This window comes from Caloenas nicobarica, chromosome 8, assembly GCF_036013445.1.
Source record: "Caloenas nicobarica isolate bCalNic1 chromosome 8, bCalNic1.hap1, whole genome shotgun sequence".
NCBI classification, from domain to species: Eukaryota; Metazoa; Chordata; class Aves; order Columbiformes; family Columbidae; genus Caloenas; species Caloenas nicobarica.
In genome coordinates, this window is record NC_088252.1 from 27,476,058 (window position 1) to 27,497,523 (window position 21,466).

The window sequence follows — 21,466 nt, forward strand, 5'->3', positions numbered from 1 at the left end:
CACCTCCTTGTCTTCTGACAGAGGCACCATCTCCGCACCCCATGGGGACAATTTTGGCCTCAGAAAGCTGCAAACGTGGTATTTTATGGAGCAGAAATAGAAAACCCATCAGGCAATGGCACTGAGCCACAGGGAAACTAACATCCCCAGTATAATATATATTTTTTTCTGCATAGATGATTTAAAAAAAAAAAAAAAAAAGCAAAGTAAGAGGAGTTTACATTGTCCCTGGTGTGTGGGTGAGGGCACAGCTCCCTGCTTGGGGACACGGGATGGCAGGGACATGGGGACACCCCACCACAGGGAAAGACACACCGAAGTAATTCCTAGGAAAGGAAAAACTTTCCCTAAATTAAACCATCCACCCCTCACCAGCCCCACCAAACCCCACCGAGGGCTGGCGCTGCCACAACCTGCACTTTCTGCAAAAAGCAGGGGGAAAAAAAAAAAGAAGAAAAAAAGTCATTTTCTAAAATACATTCTTGGCAGGGGAATGAAATTTTAATGCAGCTCATGCTTTTCTGAAAACACCTTGAATAAGTCATTAGCCAGACCGTTCGCTAAGATGAATTTGCGCTCAAGGAAAAAGGAATTAAAAATGTAAAAAACCTGGTGCTGGGCAGCCCTGGGAAGGGGATGGAGACAGAGCTGCTGGTGTCCCCGTGTCCCTCCTCCTGCACTCCTCTAATTAACACAGCTGCTAACAGGGAACCCACAGGCAGAGGGGTGAGTAATTTCCATATGTCATACATTTAATATGCTGCTTAGAGTTTCAACATTATTTTTTTAATTATTTCTGACATTGGTGAGTCATTTAAATATTTAGCCTAGACAATAAAATATATATTAAAAAAAAAAAAAAAATCGATGGTATGTGCCTGCTGATTCTAACAATAGTCACAATATTAGGGCCCAGTGAATGTTATTATATAAGAACCTCTTAAGTCCATACATTATGAACTTACAAATAAATAATTCTACAAAAATCCTGTCTCCTCTCTCTTATTTCACGTGCTCAACAAAACAAAAAGGCTCTTTCAGGTGATGACAAATCAGGACTTGCACATTGAGCTCGAGGAACACGTTACTGGTGCATCACCAAAACCAACCACTAGGCAACAAAAAGACGTATCATATGAAACAAGTTTTTAAATTTTTATTTTACATATTTATACATAAAACTTTCAAGGTAACTCTCTGAATCCAACCGAATGTTAATAGCACATCTAAAAATGAATGTCAGGTAGTCAACATTCACAAAATGTTGAAAACTGATTAAAATATACATATTACTGAAAGCTACAACTTCACTACGAGGCAGGCATGTATTTTTTTTGACTTGTATAGCACCGTCAAGTACAGTTTCTTTATTTTAAAACTACAGTGAAGAATAAAAAAGTAGTCAATGGTAAAATATCGTTCAACTGAAAATCTCTAAACAAACAAAAATAAAGTTAAACTACCCTCTCTTCTCACCCATGATTTATAATGTTATAAGTACTGTACATTTTTTCGTAATAATATTATTAAAATGCCTGATATTTAGTGGCACAAGTAAAAAAATTAAAATAAATTAAGAAGCAGAGGCCAATCACCGGACATAAAGCTTCAGACATGGTCAATGACTAACACTGGATTTCTCGGGCGCCGCCGTGGACATCAGCGCTTGGACACACACAGAAGCAGAATGAAATCTGGCTCGAGCTCTGCTCCGGGGCTTCATTTTGCCGGCATCTTCTCTGCCATGTGCTTCTGCTGGCTCTCGGCGTGTCTGGGGAGGAAAAAAGAGACGCGTTATTCACCGTGCCGCGAGGAGGAGGAAACCAAACCACAGCCACCGCGACATTTAAAAATATCAATGCATTTAGGCCGTATTTTTTTTGCAAACTCAACGTTCCAGTTCTCAAGACGCAGTCCTCGTGCGCTGGCAATAACCAATATTGTACTTTTCAGCTTTTTTCCCCCCAAAGCTTTCAACACTTAACGTTTCTGCAGCGCATCACTCGTTATCTCAAAGGAAACCGCCTCTCGAGCGCCTTGCCGTCCTTTGGGAAACCCACCTACATTCTGCAAAACTTTGTTTTATCTGCTATTGAACATGCATATTTAAGGGACTTTGAAATCCCCCGATCGGTCAAGCCCTGATGGGCTGCAGCTCAGCCCCGCGAGAGGGACGCGGTCACACGGGGAGCGTTGTCTATTTTTGCTGTGGGTTGGCAGCATCGCTCCTCCCCAGGTTTGTTTTTTTTCAGACTTCGGAAAGGGAAACACCAGCTCAAGAGCGTGAACCACCTGCGTTTGGGGAGCTCGTGAAAGCTGCTGAGCACCTCCAGAACCCGACTGCCTCGGATTCTTGTTTTGGAGGAGAGAGCAGCGCCCTGCTCAGCCCTCACCTTGGACGGCAAAAGGCTTTAGTACCCAAATTCTGCTAAAAGAACCTCTACGCGCTGCTGACGGCGAGCTGGGACCTGCGAGGAGAGAGAAACACCCCCCGAGGAGGCTCCTTCACCTGGTCAGGTCCTCGATGTCCACCAGCATGGCGTCCTGCTCCGTGTGCAGCTCGTCCCGGATCAGCAGCAGCTGCACCAGCTCCTCGTTCAAGCCTGGAGCCGGGAGAAAGGGGCTGAGAGTTTGTGATGCAACCCGGCGCTGGGACCCCTACATCACCCCTCCCCACCGCAATACACAACAGCTGGTGCAGAGATCCAAAGGATGAATGTTCTCTAGGATAAACCATAACCCCCTTGCCACAGTTTCTTTCTGCAAAGAGCTTAATGCAGCAGCAAAAATATAAATTTCTTAGTGCTTGGAGTCCCACTGGTTCAGCTTTTTAATTCCCTGTGGCAACGCAGAACACGCTGCCCACCCATCTGGTTTGGGATTCTTGTCCGAACCAGCCCCTCTGCTCCAAAGGGATGTTGGTACTGATGGATTCTTGATCGAGGATGTGTCAAAGAGCAGGGAAGAAATAAAAACAAAACAAGACCATGTGAAAAATGAACCTACCAGCATGGACCCTCCTGAAGGCTCTACCTGCCCATCACTGCTTAAATACAGTTATCCTGGTTTAATGCCTCTTCAGCCTGGGAAGCGAGCTCAGTGTCAATGATGTTAACACTCATGCTCCCGTACTTGGGTGCTTTCTAAAGTGAGGCTGATTAAGGAGCATTTTTTTTTTGCTTTTGCAGCAGAAAATAACAGCTCACAACTCAACATCTGCCAGAAGAGATGCCAATAAACCAGCGCGAGGAGGGAAGGAGCGGCACAGCAACCCCCAATCAACCTTTTTATTTTTGACCTACAGCCACCAGAAGTCTACCCCAAAATGGTTAATTAATTAATTGACTGGAAGATGGAGATCCATTGGGGGAAAAAAAAAAAAAATCTTTTGGAGAGAGCAAAGGCAGATGAGTTGGGGCATGAAATGCACTGAAGCGCTGCAAGGGTGGAAAGAAAAAAGCTGAAGGAGCCAAACCTGGAGAGAACTCCATCTCCAACTTCTGTGTATGCTTGGGTTATCATGTATTTACCAACATTTGCATGTGTAGCCTGGAGAACTGTTCTTAATTAAATGGCACATACCAAAGAATAATTTAAAAGCATCACTTACTTTCTATCTGCGAGTGGAGATCATTGACTATCACTTGTAGCTGCCCGATAGTCATGTCTCTTAGATCAGTGGGTTTTAAACTTCTCTTCATCAGGCATTCACTTATGTGGGGCATATGTGGCAGCTGAAAAGAAATTTTCAACTTTTTACCATTTTCTTCCAATTATTCCTATTCCCGACCAGCGGCAGCTTGCATTGCAGACATTCCCCGCCTCTGTCTGCAGCAACGACTGCACCGAGAGTACAAGAATGAGCCGAAACATCTACACGTTTGCCCCAGATCTACCAGCGTCAGCGGTGGGCTGACGACCCATGTCAAGCCTCCAGCTCTCGACTGATGGATGATCTCCACTGCTCCTCCACACGGCTACAAGCGCCGCTGGCCGCTGTACGTGTCTCCACAACCAAAGCAAACAGCCGGAGGGCTGCTGTTCCCCCCCGCGCCGTCCCACGGCCCCCACTTACAAGATCTGCTACCGGCGATTTCTTCCTGTTCTGCTTTTCCACCTCCACCTGCATTTTGGCCATGGGCTTGGCCATAGCCAAGGCCATTTTGGCTTCGGCTTGGAGTTTCTTTTGCCTGGTGAGGAAATCCATGTCGTCGAGGGACTCTGACTCTTCCTCCGTCGTGTCTCTGTCGGAGTAGGACGAGCTCTGCTTGCTCTGGGGGAGCAGAGATGCAGCGTTACAGCCCTGTCACTCCAACAGGTTTGCTGTCTACATATTTTCATAGAATCATTTAGGTTGGAAAAGCCCCTCAAGCTCATCGAGTCCAACCGTTCCCCCACCCTCATCACTGCCCCATGTCCCTGAGAACCTCATGTCCGTCTGTCCAACTCCTCCAGGGATGGTGACTCCCCCACTGCCCTGGGCAGCCTGTTCAATGCCCCACAGCCCTTTGGGGAAGAAATTGTTCCCCAGATCCAACCTCAACCTCCCCTGGCGCAACTTTCCTCTTGTTTCTCGTCCTGTTGCTTTTTACTTGGGAGACCAACACTCTCCATACTAAACCCTCCTTTCAGGTAGTTGTAGTTTAGTGCACTTACAAGTGGTATCATTTCTACAGAGAAGGTGAATAGCACGGATTTTTTTTTTTTTTAAATCCACAAGTTTATCTTTAAAAATCAGAGTAATTCTCAGCTAGGCCCCCTTGAGTATTAATAACAACTCGAGAACTTGAAACGGAAAGAGGAGCCAACCAGATCAATAGGTGTTGAAGGGACAGTCTGGTTAAGCTGGAGGAAAACATCTGAGATTGTGGTGTTATATTCACAAAGGAAAAGAGAGGAGAGGAAAGCTGGTGGGAGCTGATACCGCTTCATATTCATTACTGCCCTGATAATTATCAGAGCCAAGAAGAAAGGGAGGAAGGAAGGAAAACACCTTAACGTGAAGGCATCTGCGCTACAGCAGCTCTGTATTCGCCAGATTTGCCCCTCAGCATCTCACTTTTCTTTTACTGATGCTGCTTCTGGGGTTTGGCGTTGCAATTATATTTTAATCGGATCAGTTCTTTTTCAGTTTCCATTTGCAGGCTCCAGACCTACCATGGGCGACAACGGCGTGTCCAGGCTGGTTTCTGTCTTGCTGTCATCGGCGTCGCTGTCCTTGTCGCTGCCGCTGTCGTTCACAAAGCAGATCTGCAGGTTCATCCCACTTTGTAATCTGCGGGAGGAAAAGGGACTCGTTATCCTGATTTGGTTATTGGGCCGCAGGAAAATAGAAATATTTTCGCTTTTTTTTCCAAGAAGATGGTCGTCCCCCACCCAAAGGCTGTGCAGGACACGGGCAAACTCCCAGTGCTGCCATTTCCCAGCGGCAGTTTTAGACTGGGACTGGAAACTGGGTGATGAAAATGCTTCTACCACCACCTATTGATGAGCTTCAGAATTGCCCGGATGCTGCAGAGATTTTGTCGTCAGAGTGGCTATCCTATTACACGAAATAAAAGAATACATATACATATTCTATATTTCATATATAAAAAGATACAAATATATTTTCATATATAAAATAGGTAAATAATATATAAAAATATTATTATATAAAAGAGCCACCTGCTAAAGACAGGGCAAGCCCCTACATGTTTTGCTGCCTGTTATTTCTCATTCCCAACAGGGGTGGTTCATACTGGTACTTACAGACAGCAAACTCTTATTTTTCATTTATTTTAGTGCAATTTCTTAAGCCACTACTACCGCAAAACAGACAGCATTAATAATTGAATTTTTTTTACACTGAGAGTGATGAAACCCTGGCCCAGGTTGCCCAGAGACGTGGTGGATGAACCACCTCTGCAAGCACAAAAATGAGAGCGATGGTCCCGCAAAGGTTCCTACAGGTCCTGTACCAAGCACTGTTTAATATTAACGCTTTGCCCGGACTATAAATATTAACGCGACGCCAAAGCATTCAGGTACAGCTGGTAATTTCTCGTGGCACAGCTGCCAAAGCCTGCTGCACAGCGTTAATTAGACCCGCGCTATAATTACAAGATAGCGGCTCCTGGTTTAGCTGTAACTACACAGAGCAAAACTGTTTTCCCTTTCAAATGACTTGCAGTTCAATTTTATTTCACAATTGTACCTCTCTGGTGTAATAACAGTATTCCTCCTGGTTTTATGCCTCTCTAAGACTTGTTTTTTCTTCTCCCACACCATGGCAACAGGTAGATCCTCACTCCCAATGTCTGCCCTGCTACAGACATGCGCATCTGGCATTAAACCAGGTAATAAAATCCTCAGTATTTTGCAACTCAACATAAAGAACTCATTGGAAAAAAAAAAAAAAATTAACCAGCTGTTTTCCTGAAAATAACTCCAGTTGTAAATTCATGATACTTCCACCACTGTTCTTGGTCTGCCCAAGTCCAAAGGCAACGTTCTGTTCAGGGCAGAGACCTTAGATGAAAACCTGAAGGAAATCTAACTCAGGAAACTTCAGCTCATTTCCTTTATCCCCTGAGCATCCAAATATCTCCTCTCTACAGTTTTAAACTAATACTTCAGCATATTATTTAGAATTATTTACATAACATGCAATTATTGCGTTCGGAGCATAAGACGATCTAAACCAAGGACAATTCGAGAATATGGTTGCAAGGACAATCCGAGAATACGTTTGCAAGCAAAAACCGAGGGATGCAATGAAAGGAAGGTCTCGGGATGTCCCACTGGAGGCATCTCATACTTTTCAGCCTCCAGCAAGGTTCTGGGCTCGAGGCGCCCGGCTTACCGTGAGGACAGGCTGGGCTTGCCGCTCTTGCTGCAGCTGGTGTACAGTCCGGGGCCATCATCGAAGAAACTGCCCAGAGCCAACTTCTGCCTGATGGACTCGCGCTCATTCTTCTGGGCCTGAAAGGGAAGGGCGAGAAGAGAGGATGAAGCTGCCGGCCGTGCCAGTGTGCGGGATGGAGCCTTGTCCCACCAGCCCCAACGTCATGGTCGTGATGGCCAACACAACTCCAAGCTGTCTCCAACGCTTGGGTGGACCACGTCGCCCATCCCAACAGGGAGGCCCATCTGCATCTCTCTCTCTCTCTCCACATATTGATGGTTATACAACTACATACACACACAGTCATGCATACATCTGACATATACCTAATATATACAGTGATATCTGCACCTATATCCATATACAACTGAGACCACACTTTTCATCATCATCTTCCACCTGCCTGAGCAGCCTCCAAAACCTCACCATCCTTCTGTCAATGTGCTTTGAGATGTATTTTTAACCATTGCCAGCAAATGATCCAGTTTTAAAAATGTATTTATATATATTTTTTTTTAATAGAAGCAAGCAACAAAGTGTTTTGAAATTAACCACCAATCAATGATTATGGAGATGACCGTGTAATGAATGTGCGATAAATGAAAATCATAGATCTAGGCTCAAAATTAGTACCAGTACTACCCCAGTGCCTGTCACTAATGGATTATGTGCCAATGCTGACACCAGGAGGCAAGTTATTGATAGAGAGAACATTGTGAAGCACTCAAACATTTTATTTGAAAGTAACACATAATACCCAATCGAGAATACACAACAAAATAAGACACAGCAGGCAAGCACGGGCTGCTTCAATGGCATCAATTAATATAACTGTGCTTTCCATATTTTACCTAACTAAAAATAAAGTAGCTTTTTGATACACGGAAGTGAGATATAACAAAATGTAAATTATTAACTTAAAATAGGTAATAATTTAATTCCAACTGAAGTGCTGACTACATACATTACGTTATCACACTGCCCATTATATTGTCAATCCCTTACCAAAATGCATACTCCATTTGTAACCTAACTCCTTTCATTTAAAATATTAAAAAAACCCTCCAGGGCATCAAGTGGTATTGAATTTTTGGGTTCACCTCCTGGTTCCTGAAGTTCTACCCAGACCACTCAAGAATGTTTTTCTGCTTTGTTCTTTCAGGTTTGGGTAATCGATGCCTCCATCACACGGAGGCAGTCATCAGATTTAGAGGAAAAAACAGGCAGTCCTGCTGGTTAAGGCAGCGCAGTGAAAAAAATCAGTAAAAATGAGTAGGAAATATATTTTTTAATGGACTGAAAGCAGAAACAGGGTCGCCTGTGCTGGTTCCTTGTGCTGCCCATCTCACGACGCACGTGGGCATCTCCCTACGCTGTGTGTGCTAAAAATTACCCTTATTTTATCAAAACACATATAAATCCAGGCACACTTTCACATATTTACCCCTTTCAGATGGGGCCGTCTCTGCAGATCTTTTCAAACTTTGCTCCGTTTCCCACCGAGACAGCAACTGCTCCCAGTTTGACATCTGTATATTTAATCAATGTGCAATTTGTTTTCCCCACCAGGTGATTACTGAGGATACTAAACGATACTGGTCCCAGGACTGAGCCCAGAATATTCCCTTTTATAAACCAGACATGGGCTAATGACCGCAAAGAAATCAAGAGTGCTATTTGTTGTTATTATAATATAGGGAACAGTTACTAAGAAATATAATACACCGAAGGGAACGGGACTTTAGGCTTTAGACAAACCACCCAACAGCTGCATTCTGCATCCTGAGTTGGGTACTGAAAACTATAAATTGAGAAGGAAAATTGCAAGTGTTTTTTCAGCTATCAAATATACCGACTTGATATATAAAAAATAATGCATCAAATACTCAAAATGCAAAGGTACTAGAAAGCAAAATATAAACCCATGTTACTTAAACATGCTGTTTTGGCACCGGATCAAAAAAATGCACCTATTTCCGAAAGAGGAGGCAGCTGAAGTTTGGTTCAAACAATTATTCTGAACAAAAGGCTGCTTTTTATTTTTAAGGCAAAACAGTTTTGGGCGGATGTTTTGCTTGTTACCAATTCGCAAGGTCAGCAGCTGCCTTTGGTTAAGCACACGGATAAAAACACAATGTCAGGCGACGGCTGCGAGCGCCCACGTGTAAAACGCTTTACACAACCATTCTGGCAAAGGCAAATCGCCAGGAGAGGTTCAGACCTTCCCCACCGCCGCTGTTTCCCCAGCTCCATTGCCTGCTGCAATTATCGCTCTTCATATAATAAATCTACCGCAACCACCTCTCCGGTGTTCGCAGATTATACGTGACCATTTGTGCTCCTCGCCACCTGCCTCCGACACGTGTTGGCAACCAGCCCATCCCCGATGCACTGCGGCACTTTGACACCAAAAAACGCCACATTTTTGGTTGAAAGACAGCATTTATCCGATATCCACCTTCCTGCCGCAAAACCCCATCCCGGGGCACACGGTGCTGCTGATGCCAGAGGTCCCGCCGACGCGGTGCTGGATGGAGCCCAGGGCAGCGGGCACAAGATTTCTGCAGTTTTCTAGCAAACGGAGCAAAGCCACAGAATCGCAGAATAGTCTGGGTTGGAAGGGACCTTCAAAGGTCATCCAGTCCATACTACGTTATTTCTGTCCCTTAAGAAGTGGCAGCTGGGTTGTTCTTTTCACCGGGTACCTCTCCACACTGTTTAGCACAAAGGCACCTGCACCAGCAGCTTTTACTCATTACAGACATCGTCCAAAATAGCACATACAACTGTACGTGGAAGATTTTTTTGGCGCTGAGGTGCAGCAGTGACTTGCCAGGCTCTTCGTCATGCTCCGAGCCCCCTGATGGCACTGCTGGAGTTGGACCAATGGGACCGAACCCCAGGCATGCTGGTTTGGAGAGGGAAGAGTCTAATTACACCGTGAATTACAGATTAACGGGTGCCCCCAACACTCCGGCAGGTGCCTGTCCCGCCGGGCAGTGCCACCGGGTCGCGACGCAGCGATGCCGGGGCTGCTGGACACCAGGGACATCCATTGTCACCACCCAGGGCGCACAGCCCCTGCCCGGCCCCGCAGGGACACGGCCAAGCCACCCAGGCTATTTTTGCCAGGGTCTGTCGTTACCAGCCACGGACAATTACTATATTTAAAGTTCCAGAGCCATAGGCAGCGCCTTATGTGACCTCTGTGAAGTTACAAGGGCTATTCTTGGATTTACAAAACAAAATCGTGACCACAGAGTGTGCGTGTTTTTTATCTCCTTTTTCTTCACGGGGGAATTGCTGGTAAATGCAAAATCGAGTCAAACTTACGGATCTCAAGCCATGTGGCAAATTGCCTTAAATCCCAGGGGTCTCGAGGTACGAGAACACATTTGGAAGCATCTCTTTTACATTTTCTTTATCACCAAGTGATACGGAATCAGGCGGGGAGGCAGGTTTGCTGCCCTGCAGTGGTTAAATATCGCCAGGCACTCCCCTGCTCTGGCACCCAAGTCCCAGGGCCCTGGGGAGGGTGTGGGGCAGCGTTTTGACCTGTCCCCCCAACTGGTGGCAGAAAAAAGCTCCTTTTTGTCCCTTACCTTTTTATAACTCCCCTCCCCGGCCGGCGCGGCTGCTTTCCTGATGACATCACCCATGACATCACCCATGCCATCATCACCCTCTCGACTCATCTCCTTGGCTCCCGGGTCCTCACGTGGCCGGTCCGACGCTCCCACCGGAGCATCTCAGTCCTTCCTCCGCTCTTCGGTCGGCACCGTGGGATCAAGAACCCGTCCCCGGAGCCAAAACCCACGGCAGCCCCCGCTCCGGGACGCTTCCCCGGCCCCTCTCGCCGCCCGGTCGCTCCGCAGCACCTTGTTTTTCCCTAATAAAGTCAAGGCAGCGCCGGAGCCCCGGCCAGCTGATGAGGGAGCCCAGGGAAGCCGCGTCCTCCTCCAGTCACTGCCAGCGCTGGATAAAAATAGCCCCAAGCCCTCGCCGGCTACACAAGGGCAGGAAAAAACCCGGTGTCTGATGTCAAAAATCCAAGCCCGGCAGGCGCAGTCACAGCCAGAGGTTTTCTGCTGGGTTTTTCAGCCTGGGAGCGATCCGAATTAAACCCCAGCGGCCAGGGCGCTGAACCGAGGGGGTCCCCAGCCCTCGCACGGCTGCTCCAGGATGGGCTGTCACAGCAAAGTCAACCACAAGATGAAGTTTTGTTTTCACTCTTTACAAGAACAACACCAGGAGGGGCCCCAGGGAGCTATTTCTTGGCTAAAGTAGCTTTTTCAGGTGCAAAAAAAAAAAAAAAAAGGAATTAACCGAGAGCTCAAAAAGGTGTTTGGCCTTAACCTGCCACCCGTCTCGTGGGCTTGCAGAGCTTGGGGACCCCCACACCGCCTGGCTGCTGTTTGGGGGTGGCTGAGCACCCCAGCCCCAGCTCCCCGGGGGGCCCTGCAGCCCCCAAACCTGCACCCCTGACAGCTCCAGCTGGTACCTCTGGTCCTGCCCAGAGATCCAGGCTTCCCAGACACGGGTGCTGCTCCCCGACCCCGCAAAATCCCGCTCGGTCCTTGCTGAGATCCCATCACAGTTTGCTCCCGACCAGCTGCAGGCGGGCAGCGAGATGCAGAGATTACTCGGTCAGGGCAGACATTTCTATAGGGAATCCTCAGAAAGTTGGAACTGATGGCACGGTTTCTCAGTGATCCTCAAAACATGGCATGCCAGCAACAGCAGCACTGATTTCTGGTGCGACACAACTATGCCGCATGCTAGATTAATAATTTTAACAGCGCTACAAACTTTACATGTTTAAATGATATATATCCAAGTCATACTGACATCATTTCACCCAAAATCCATATTCTAATTAGATTATCAGATCTAACAACATACAAATCATGCATCACAGCATTACTGTACTCTGAAGTTTCAGGAAAAAACAGTAATAATAAACAGGGTTGTTTAATTCTGTTCTTGTCCCAGGATGCTGCTTTGTAACTGTAATTCCCAAAAGAAACAAAGCTGTTCTCTGGATATTTCATTATTTTTAGTTCCCTTCCACCACTGACTCATTGTGTCCTTTCCTGCTGTTGCTAAACTAACTTCCTCTCCCGGCCGCGGGGATTGATCCTGACACAATAAATCTGAAAAAAAGAAATAAAAATCCCATAGCCCGAGAGGAAGGATGTGGTGGCCAGGGCTGGGGGGGCTGAGCCTGCAACCTGCCACACGCTTCCCGTCCGATTTGGGACAAGTCACCGCATCACGCTGCCCTCGTCCATCGGAGGGGATGTCCCCGCGCATCCTCCTCGGCGGGCTGACCTGGGGACGCCAGCCCGGTCCGCTGTGCCCGTGGTACCCAATGCACAGGGGGTTGATGCTGAACAATCATACGCCACGTGCAAGCCACCCCTCTGCAAACTGACCTCAACGTCACCCCTACGGGCGAGAAGCGACACAGTTTAACAAAAATATATTCAGCGCTTTTTACCCACATTTGAAAAAAAAATGTTTTATTGCTGGTTTCAGGTCAGCTCGCCCCTGCCCTCCGAGCCGGGATGCTCCAGGGCCAGCGTCCCCCGAGCGGACCCCGCAGAGCTGGGCTCGGTGTGCAGTGAAAACCCCGCTGCCAGCAGCCGCCTCGCTCAAGGCAACAGGAGAAACCCAAACTGGTTAAGAGGCACAGCTGGGAGCCCCTGCACCCCTGCCACCATCGCTGCAGGTCTGCGTGCCCTTCTTGGTGGCCAGGACCAGACCCAACCCTGCACTCCTGGGAGGGGCATCTCCCCATTAGCAAAGGCCCATTTGAACTCTGGCTATCAAAACCACAAGATAAATTAATTTTGTGGTTGTCTCAGCGCAGGGACCAAACCCTTTGGTGTTTCCCCACCTGACGTACAAGGCCACGGGCAGCTCTGCTGCCTGCACCGGGCTGCCCGACAAACACCATCCCTCTGGCAACCGGCCTCTGCTTCCAACACACACCCCGTCTATTGTCCACAGAGGGTTTAAACAAACAAAAGAGTTGTCAGGGACGCCCCACGTTGGCATCGCTAGCCAGGGACTCACGGAATCACGGGATGGCTGGGGTTGAAGAGACCTCTGGAGATCATCCAGTCCAACCCACCTGCTAACGCAGGGTCACCAGAGCAGATCACACAGGGTCGCGTTCAGGCGGGTTTGAATGTCTCCAGAGAAGGAGATTCCACAACCTCCCTGGGCAGCCTGTTCCAGGCTCTGGCGCCTCAAAGTGAAGAAGTTTCTCCTCGTATTCGGATGGAATCTCCTGTGTTTCAACCTGTGCCCATTGCCCCTCATCCTATCATTGGGCACCACTGAACAGAGTCTGGTCCATCCTCTTGGCATCCATCCCTGAGATATTTATAAGGATAAATAAGGCCTCCTCTCAGCCTCCTCCAGGCTGAACAGCACCAGCTCTCTCAGTCTTTCCACATAGGAAAGATGCTCCAGACCCCTCATCATCTTCGCAGCCCTCCACTGGCCTCCCTCCAGTAATTCCTTGTCCTTCTTAAGCTGGGGAGCCCAGAACTGGTCCCAGTACTCCAGATGGGGCCTCCGGGGCACAGCAGAAGGGGAGGAACAACCTCCCTCGACCTGCTGGTCACACTTTTCCTAATGCACCCCGGGTACCATCGGCCTCCTCAGCCACAAGGCTCACACATCAGCTCACATCAGAAGGAGATTGGCCTCCGTGGCCACGGTCACCACCACAGCTCCTCCAGCAGCCCACGGCAACGCTGGCATGGGGAGAGGTGGCCACGGCCACCTCGGCCCTGTTTGGTTTTTATAGCGTGGAGGGAAAGCTTGGAACAGGCGTATGCGGGGCGGGTGAGCCGGGCTGTCCCTATGGCAGGAGCACCCGCGCCGCGGGGAACACACGGGCTGGGGACGGCAGCACTCAAGTCGTCCTGAAACACAGCGAGGAAATAGGACACATCAAGTTTTACGTGCTTTAAACACACACCGAGTGCTTACGGACAAGCAAGCAGCTAAATTTAACTCTACTGTGCATACGTAACGCTCGCTTGAGTTGATGTTGGGGGAGGAGACCATCCCCCGTTCTGCTGGGGACCAGCTCCCAAACACCACCGGTTCTGAGCTAGTAGATAAACCCCCTAAATTCCCAGCAGGATCCTGACAGCGCTCTGAGCACACCCCCTGCCCAACCCACGTTCACGGGCTGCTCAGGCCAGGGCTTCGAGGTGACTTCCAGATTCACAGACATCTCAAGTTGCCAGAACTACTTCATGAAACCATTATTTTATTGCAAAGGCCAGAATAAATCTCTTCAGAGAGTCTCTCCACAGCACAGCATCCTCCCACCGCACAGCAGGCAGGACAAGGCACCTACAACAAACCCCTGCAAATTTAGGGATGAGATGGACCACGTCCTCCCTCTGATGATGCTTCCCTGAGCTTCAACACACCAAATGCTCTCCACCTACTTCGCAGAGCTTTTTTTTTTTTTCCTTATTCTCGGTCTAAGCAAGAAAGCCTTCAGCCTCAGCTCTCTACAATGCCGGCTTTGTTTTATTTTATTGTAACTGGTTTGGGATGCAGGGTCACACGAGCCGAGGCCGTACCAGGCGGCAGCATCGCCCGGGCAGAGGCCAGGCCAGCGCTCCGCGGTGGCTTCGTGGCATTTGAGGCTTTCTCCAAGGCCCGTCTCTTGGGGTTGTACTCTGCCATGAGAATCTGTACTCCAACAAAAAAGATGACGACGGTCTGGTATTTCTACATGCCGCAAAAGCCTACAAACCCCTGAAGATATCAAACAAAAGAAACCTTATTTATTTTTTAATTTATTTTTTAAATGAGCATTTCACATTTTAAGCTTGTGACTTTTTTGGCCCAGCTTCTACGGTTGGGTGCTCAGCAAGACCCCGGGAGCTGAGAGTCAAGAACGTGCCCAGACGAGGCCCCAGGAGAACAGAGGGTGCTGAGATGGGTTTCACCCCATGCCCCAACCTGCCTAAGAAATTACTTCTAAGCAAATAAAAATCTCATTTTTCACATCAGATTTTTCTCTTTCTCTGTTTAATTTTCTTTGCACGTGTAAAGACTGGTGACATCTCCAGAGCGACCCTCCGGCCAGCAGATAGCTCAGCCCGCGACCGATGCCAGCGCCTGCAGCCAAAACCGGTTCCCATGGGCAACTGCCTGTTTGGAGGCTCTTGCCTTAGGCAGGGGCACCGGGGGGTTTCTCTGCTTGTAAAACAAATTAGAAATCAACCCAAGGAGATGACGTAAATCTGGTCAGACTCCCCACTCGTACAGTGGTGGCGAAAAAAAAGAGAAGAAGCCGGCAACAGCCCGAAGAGTCCCGTGTTGCTCCAGGCAAAGGTGGACTTGTCAGGCAACGCTGAAAATCAGAATTTACAAAGCAAACTGAAGCACTGGGTAAGGCTGCAGGCCAGTAAAGCGCTGCTAATACACGCACTAGAAGAAAACCTTTATTTCTGTGTTCAGGCCTGGATTTGCACGCTGATCTTTCATGCTGCCCAAGCTCAGGACCTCCCAGAATGTTACTCACTGTGCAAGAGCTGACGTTTCTCTTGTCAAAGTGTAGAAGCAATATGTTTGCCATAGGAAAATAAATCAGTATAAATAGGAAAAGAGAAATAACTGAGGGAAAAAATAGACGGCACAAAGGCTGCATGACTCCAGGACGCAGCCACAGGGAAGATGTCAGGCGCTGGGACCTGCTGGACCTGGCCTAAATTCAAAGCGATGAACCTGACTTAGCCACAACTTAAACCCCAGGAGGACCTTTGGCCACCCGAATTTCAGAGAGCAGCAGTGCCAGCTCATTTATGGCGCGAAACAGGAATTTTGAGGCGAGGCACGACATACGACCGAAATACCCTCCTCTTCCTCGCACCCCCCTGCGCTGTGCCCCGTCCCCAGCGTGCCCCCCGCCACGGAGCTGATGTCCCAGCCGTGACACGGGCACGTCGGAGCTTTTCTGCTGGATTTCTCCAAAACAAACACTTTTTCAAGTTTTCCCCCACGCGTTGGCTTGCTCCTCTATTCGGTTTAATTTATTTAGTAGCTTCAAAAAAACAGGGAAAGAGGGGAGCAGAGCTACACGCTGCCACCCTGCTCCCCCCGGGCAGCCACCAAAATCCTGTCATCGCTGCCCGCCAGCCTGATCCCAAACCCGGGATTGCCGGCCACAAAGGGATTAAAACTTGGCCTTTAGGTTAATGGGTTTGGGAGGGGGCTGGGGTTGCTCCTAATCCTTGCAGTGCCGTAGGAAGGTTTCGAAACAGATTTCATTTGAAAGATCTTTTCTCATGACTTTCATCGCTCTAATATTTATCGGTTTGGAGGAGAGGAAGCAATTCCTAAACAAGAGAGCAGACGAAAGCGGATGAAAGGCGCTGCCATTGCAGCGAGCCCGGCGCATTGAGATGCAGGGACGTGGGCCAGGCCTGTGCCGCATCGCCCGGCATCGGCACCGGCACCGCTCGCCCACCCCGGCACGACCCGGACCCGCCGCCACCGCCAAACAATGCGCAACCTTTAACCCTCACGTTCCGACGGGTACGCGGGGAAAACATCCGCTCTGCGCAAACAATGACACCGTTTATTAAGGCACTGGAGAGCAACAGGCTCTGGGCTGCAGAAAAATCAGATCCCCTGAAACAGAGGCTTAAAAAAACCCAACAGGATGTTTTCTTGCGAAGGAGCTAAAATTGGAAATTCATTGCCAGAAGCATTTGCTAGGTTGAAAACATTCAATGAAAAATCTTTTCAACTCTTCTCTCTGTACATGTATATGTTTTGGTATCTTTTCCTTCATGATATATTTTGCAAGATAAGATATTTTGTCTGAAAACGCAGATTGAAGTTCGAATTAAAGGCGGTGGTGGGGGAAACGGAGGATGCCCTGGGCAAAGCCCCATCTCTGGAGGGTCCAGCCCCACCGCTGGGAATGCCTGTTGGGTATTTTGCAAAACACACTCCACGGCACGTACGCAAACGCAGTTCTCAGCATCGCTGTTGCGGATGGATGAGTGTTTGTGCATTTATCAACTCAGCTGTGCCATCCAGCCCTAACCGTGCCATTTCCCGTGCAGGTGCACCCAGCGGCACCCATCCTCTCTTTAGAGGAAAATGAAGCCCAAATAACAGCCCACCCCAAGCTCTCATTTGCCCCACTGAAATAATCTCTCCGTTGCTCAGCCAACACGGTTGTCAGTGCTGCTGTTGTCAGTGCTGCTGTCCCCAGCGCTGCTGCCAGGCCCCAGGGATGCTGAGAGAGGGAAATGCTCATCCCCAAACCCATCACATGGATTATTTAGCAGAACAGCACAAACCACGACCGGACCGCATCTGAAAACAATCCTCTTGTGGGGCTCAGCTCTCACGCTTAGATATAGAAAGCACAGCGAAATAGTCTACTTATTCTCAAATTTACATCACTCTCAGTGAAATATTCTATTTACTCTCAAATTTACATCGCTCTCCGATGGGAACTTCAGAAGAGCAAAACCGCAGCTCGCTCACTTACACGGAGCAGTTTCATCCAGGCAGGCGGGGTGCAGGGTGCGGGGTGCAGGGTGCGGGGTGCAGGCAGCAGGCGGGGTGCAGGCAGCAGCTGCCAAACCCTCCCCCGGCCGTCCCTTCGGGCCAGCGCATCCCCAGCATCACATGGCGGCCACAAAAGCCCCGTTTCTCCCCAGCCCGGCTGCTCCCAACCCGCTGCCTGGGGACCCCCGGGTTAAACCCGCGTCGGGGCTGCCCGCACCCCCCGAACCCCGGGGCCGGCGGCGGGGCGGGGGCGGCTCGGAGCGGGGCTGCAGCTGAGAACGGGGGTGCAGCCGAGAAGGGGGCTGCAGCTGAGAACGGGGGGCCGGGCCGCGCTCCCCCCTTACCTGGTAGGAGCAGTTTTCCTGGTGGACCATCTCCGTGCATCATCCGCCGCGCCGCCCCGCGGGGTCTCCGGCCCCGGCGGGGAAAGAGGAGGAGGAGGAGGACGGGAAGAAGGAGGAGGAGGAAGATGGGCAGGAGGAGCTGGGAGCCCGGCCAGCCGGTAAGATGGATGCTGCCGCGCTGCTCCTGCGCAGCGGCGGCCCCGGCGGAGAACGGGGCGGGGGAGCCCGGTCCCGCCCCCGCCGGCGGCTGCACAAAGAGCGGGGGGGGCTCGGGGGTAGGGCTGGGGCAAAAAAAAAAAAAAAAAAAAAAAAAAGGCCCCCCTGCATACACTGCGCTACGGCTGGGACGTCCCACGCCCCGCCCGGCCCGGGGCGATGCTGCAGCGGCAGCCGCAGTCCCGGCCCCCCCGCCCGCCCCCGGCTGCGGCAGCGCCCGCTGCCCGAACGGGGCCGCTCGCAGCTGAACCGGATCCCGATGGACCGCGGCCCCCCGAGACACCGAGCCGCTACATACGAGCTGCACGATCCCTTCCCTTTACCCTCTGCCGCAGAAGTACAACGCGATCTTTGCTGGTAAAGGCTCTGCCCCACATTTCCAGCTAATTATACCCGCAGCCTGCAGCGAGGGTGAATGCGGAGACTGCCACAGCACCCGCTCGGGCACCCCAACCAGAGACGCGACCTGGTTTTGGACACGGTACTTAAAAGGGGCCTGTAAGAAAGATGGGAACAGGCTTTTGAGCAGGGCCTGTTGCGACAGGACAAGGGGTGAAGGTTTTAAACTAAAAGATTCAGGCCGGACATGAGGAAGAAATTGTTGCTCTGAGGGTGGTGAGAGCCTGGCCCAGCTTGGCCAGAGAGGTGGTGGCTGAACCATCCCTGGAGACATCCCAGGCCAGGCTGGACGGGGCTCTGAGCAACCTGAGCTGGTGCAGATGTCCCTGCTCATGGCTGGGGGGGCACTGGGGGAGTTTTGGAGGTCCCTCCCAACCCAAACTGTTCTCTGAAACACCAGTCTGTGCCCGGACGGAGGCGACACCTGCGCTCACCCCAACGCCCTCTCCCACCACAACAGGTCCTTCTCTAATCAAATTTCTCCAAAGAAAAGGCCCGTGAAGCTCAAGCAAGCATCCAGCTTCGCCTCGCAATTTCAAGAGCCCCCATTCCTCGCTTAGTCAACTAGAGCTTTATTCTGCTCCCGGTCGCAGCCAGCTGTGGCTGCGCTCAGAAACGCACGTGCCTCTGAAACCCAGAAACACTTGCTCACAGGCCATCTCAGATTTGATTCCCTGCACCAGCTGCGCCTCTAGGAAAAAAGGCCATTGTAGGAGCATCGCTCCCCCAGCCTTCCCAGCTTCTCACCCGCACAAACCGGCCGGAGCAGCCGTGGGCGGATGGAAAGTCCCTCGAGTCCCCGAGCAGCTGGGATGGAGAGAAACCCCCAGACCCGCCTTGGCTCCAACCCTCCTCCCCGACACCCTCTCCCCTACAAGAGTGGAAGTTTAAAAATACCCAGGTTTCATTAAAAAAAAAAAAAAAAATTCTGCACAAGTTTTTAAGAGAGGATGAAGTCGTGCCTGTTTTTTACTAGGTCTGCAGAGAACCCAATTCAGCCAGGCAGGTATTTCCAAACATCATAATAAACCAAGACACTTTTCAACATCCTGCATAAATCTTGGCCTTGCTTCGGAGAAGTATCTGTGGCAAGCTGGAAGCAGCTCCGCACATTACATAACCTCTAATGCCATTTATTATGTGCATCACAAGGAAAACTCCTGAATTTACTCCCCACTTCCCACGTGCGGGTCTACCTATGCATCTATAACGATGGTGACTCAGTTGCTCTGCACGCAGCAGATCCCCAATGGGGACTGCACCCAGCTCCCTGCACCCAGGTCTGCTGCAGCAAGGGGTGAACCCCTCCTCATCTATTGAACACCTTATTCCTTTTGCAAAATGACCCAGGAGAGAGCTACGTTGGGCTTAGCGTGTCACCTGCTGCAGAAAAGCCACCCGTTTGCAGCAAAGCTCTTCCCTCCAGGGCTGGGAGCCCCGCACGAGCCTGCGATGCAGCTGGGAAGGGCCAGGGCATCGTTTTCAAGATCTGGGTTCGCTCTTCTGTTCTGCATCCGTTCGCAATTCCCCGTTCAGAAACGAGGCAGGCAGGCAGGTAAGAATTAAAGCGATGAGTGATTAAATGGAGTGAAAGGCTCCTGGCAGCCCTCCAGGTGGGGCAGTGGGAAAGGATGCTCTGGGATGGAGGCAGCAAACCAGCGCTGCCGCTCTCCACAGAGACACAACCCACGAAAAGCCCCAGGGAGCCCCAACAGCCCCTCTCAGCTGGAGAGAGAAACCCAGGGGGGCACCTGCACTGCCTTTTGCCTTTTTTATTGAGACACCTCTAACTCAGGGTATGTTACGCCACTTAGGAGATGATCTAGCCAAGTTTTCCTGAAGCTTTTCCCCAAAACCAGCTCCAAACTGAGAATGTATGAGTTCACAAAGCCCTGGAGAACATCTCCAGGGGGTCTGGCACCAAGCTGGGGACACCGGCATGAAACACTTCCCTTTGAGACTCTCAGCGGGTTTGGGGAGATGCTCTGGTCAATCCTGGCCGTGCTGGGTTAAGCTGGGTCACCAGAACGGGTCAGGCTCCATGTCCTGGATGCTTGCAGGGCTACGGGGGTGAGGACAAGAGAAAATCAACCCCACGCACAGGCAGCAGCATCGCTGCTCCCCGTGAATGCGCCACTGGGGCAGCTGCCCCGCAGAGAAAGATGCAGCTTTACCAGACATGATTAAATTCTTGTAGTGAAACAACAGGATTTCATTAATTATCCTTCTACACGCACGTGTCCCGCTGTGTGCCTGGACCCCGGCTGCAAGGACTCAGCCCTTCAGCCCAAAACACACGTGAGGAGGAAAAAAGAGAGGGTCAGAGCAGCGTTTGTTCCTTCAACAAGGCAGGGGAGCGATGGGTTTCCTTAACTCCAAAAAAAAACCAAACTAGAAACGTCTTCCTTCTCACAGTCATTCCTTGAGTGGCCTAATCAGGTCAAGTGCTGGAAAAAAATTGTTTTTCAGGTTGGTATTGGCCAACCCATCTGGCTGATAAAAAAAGCATATTAATTTAGACTAGCTTTTTCTCTTCAAATCTCAAAATAAGTGTACAGCTGGGTCATATTCCAGGTAGAAATGAGGCAGGAGCTGATCCCCACCTCGGCAGGGGAGATGCAGGGAGCCAGCCCGGGATGCTCCTGCTGACCCTGAGCCCAGCGAGCTTGCAGGGAACTCGGAATTATTTACGGCATGACGGGATTTCAGCTTTCTTTGCTGATGATTTACTAGCAGTGATGGATTTAGCTCCTCTTTAAGCCAAGCTAAAGCTTTTCCAGGGTTTAAATCTAGCAAGAAAAAGAAGAAAAAAGATTATTTTTTAATCAGTTAATACAAGACATCTGCTTAGAAAGGGGAGTATTTGGATCACATACATATATAATGCTTTAGACTACTACTTTTTTATTTAAGGAGGATGATGCTGAGGTGTTTCCTATCATTTTGGATGTGTGACTCTTCTCTACGAGGGGGTAAACCTCTGATTTAGGAATCCAAAGAGTGCCCTTCCCTCCTCCAAGCCCCTTTTACTTCCACAGCGGTTTCTGGAGCCCTT

General features: G+C 50.0%; 1 protein-coding gene across 5 annotated transcripts in view; it reads right to left on the reverse strand.

The window, feature by feature from the left end:
- Positions 1 to 1,142: 1,142 nt before the first annotated feature.
- SCHIP1 (schwannomin interacting protein 1) overlaps positions 1,143 to 21,466 on the reverse strand; it is a 34,649-nt gene continuing 14,325 nt past the window's right edge. For 2 of the 5 annotated variants that reach the window (XM_065639731.1, XM_065639729.1), the window contains exons 2-7: positions 6,845 to 6,963; positions 5,158 to 5,275; positions 4,076 to 4,273; positions 3,611 to 3,734; positions 2,510 to 2,603; positions 1,143 to 1,771 (exon numbers count right to left, since the gene is read on the reverse strand). In XM_065639731.1, the coding sequence (XP_065495803.1) occupies positions 1,720 to 1,771; positions 2,510 to 2,603; positions 3,611 to 3,734; positions 4,076 to 4,273; positions 5,158 to 5,275; positions 6,845 to 6,963 (705 nt within the window). In that variant the 3' untranslated portion in view covers positions 1,143 to 1,719. Of the gene's footprint in view, positions 1,772 to 2,509; positions 2,604 to 3,610; positions 3,735 to 4,075; positions 4,274 to 5,157; positions 5,276 to 6,844; positions 6,964 to 9,344; positions 9,581 to 10,488; positions 10,863 to 17,796; positions 17,939 to 21,466 lie in introns of those variants that run through there. The other 3 variants (XM_065639730.1, XM_065639728.1, XM_065639726.1) reach the window with 3 other exon arrangements.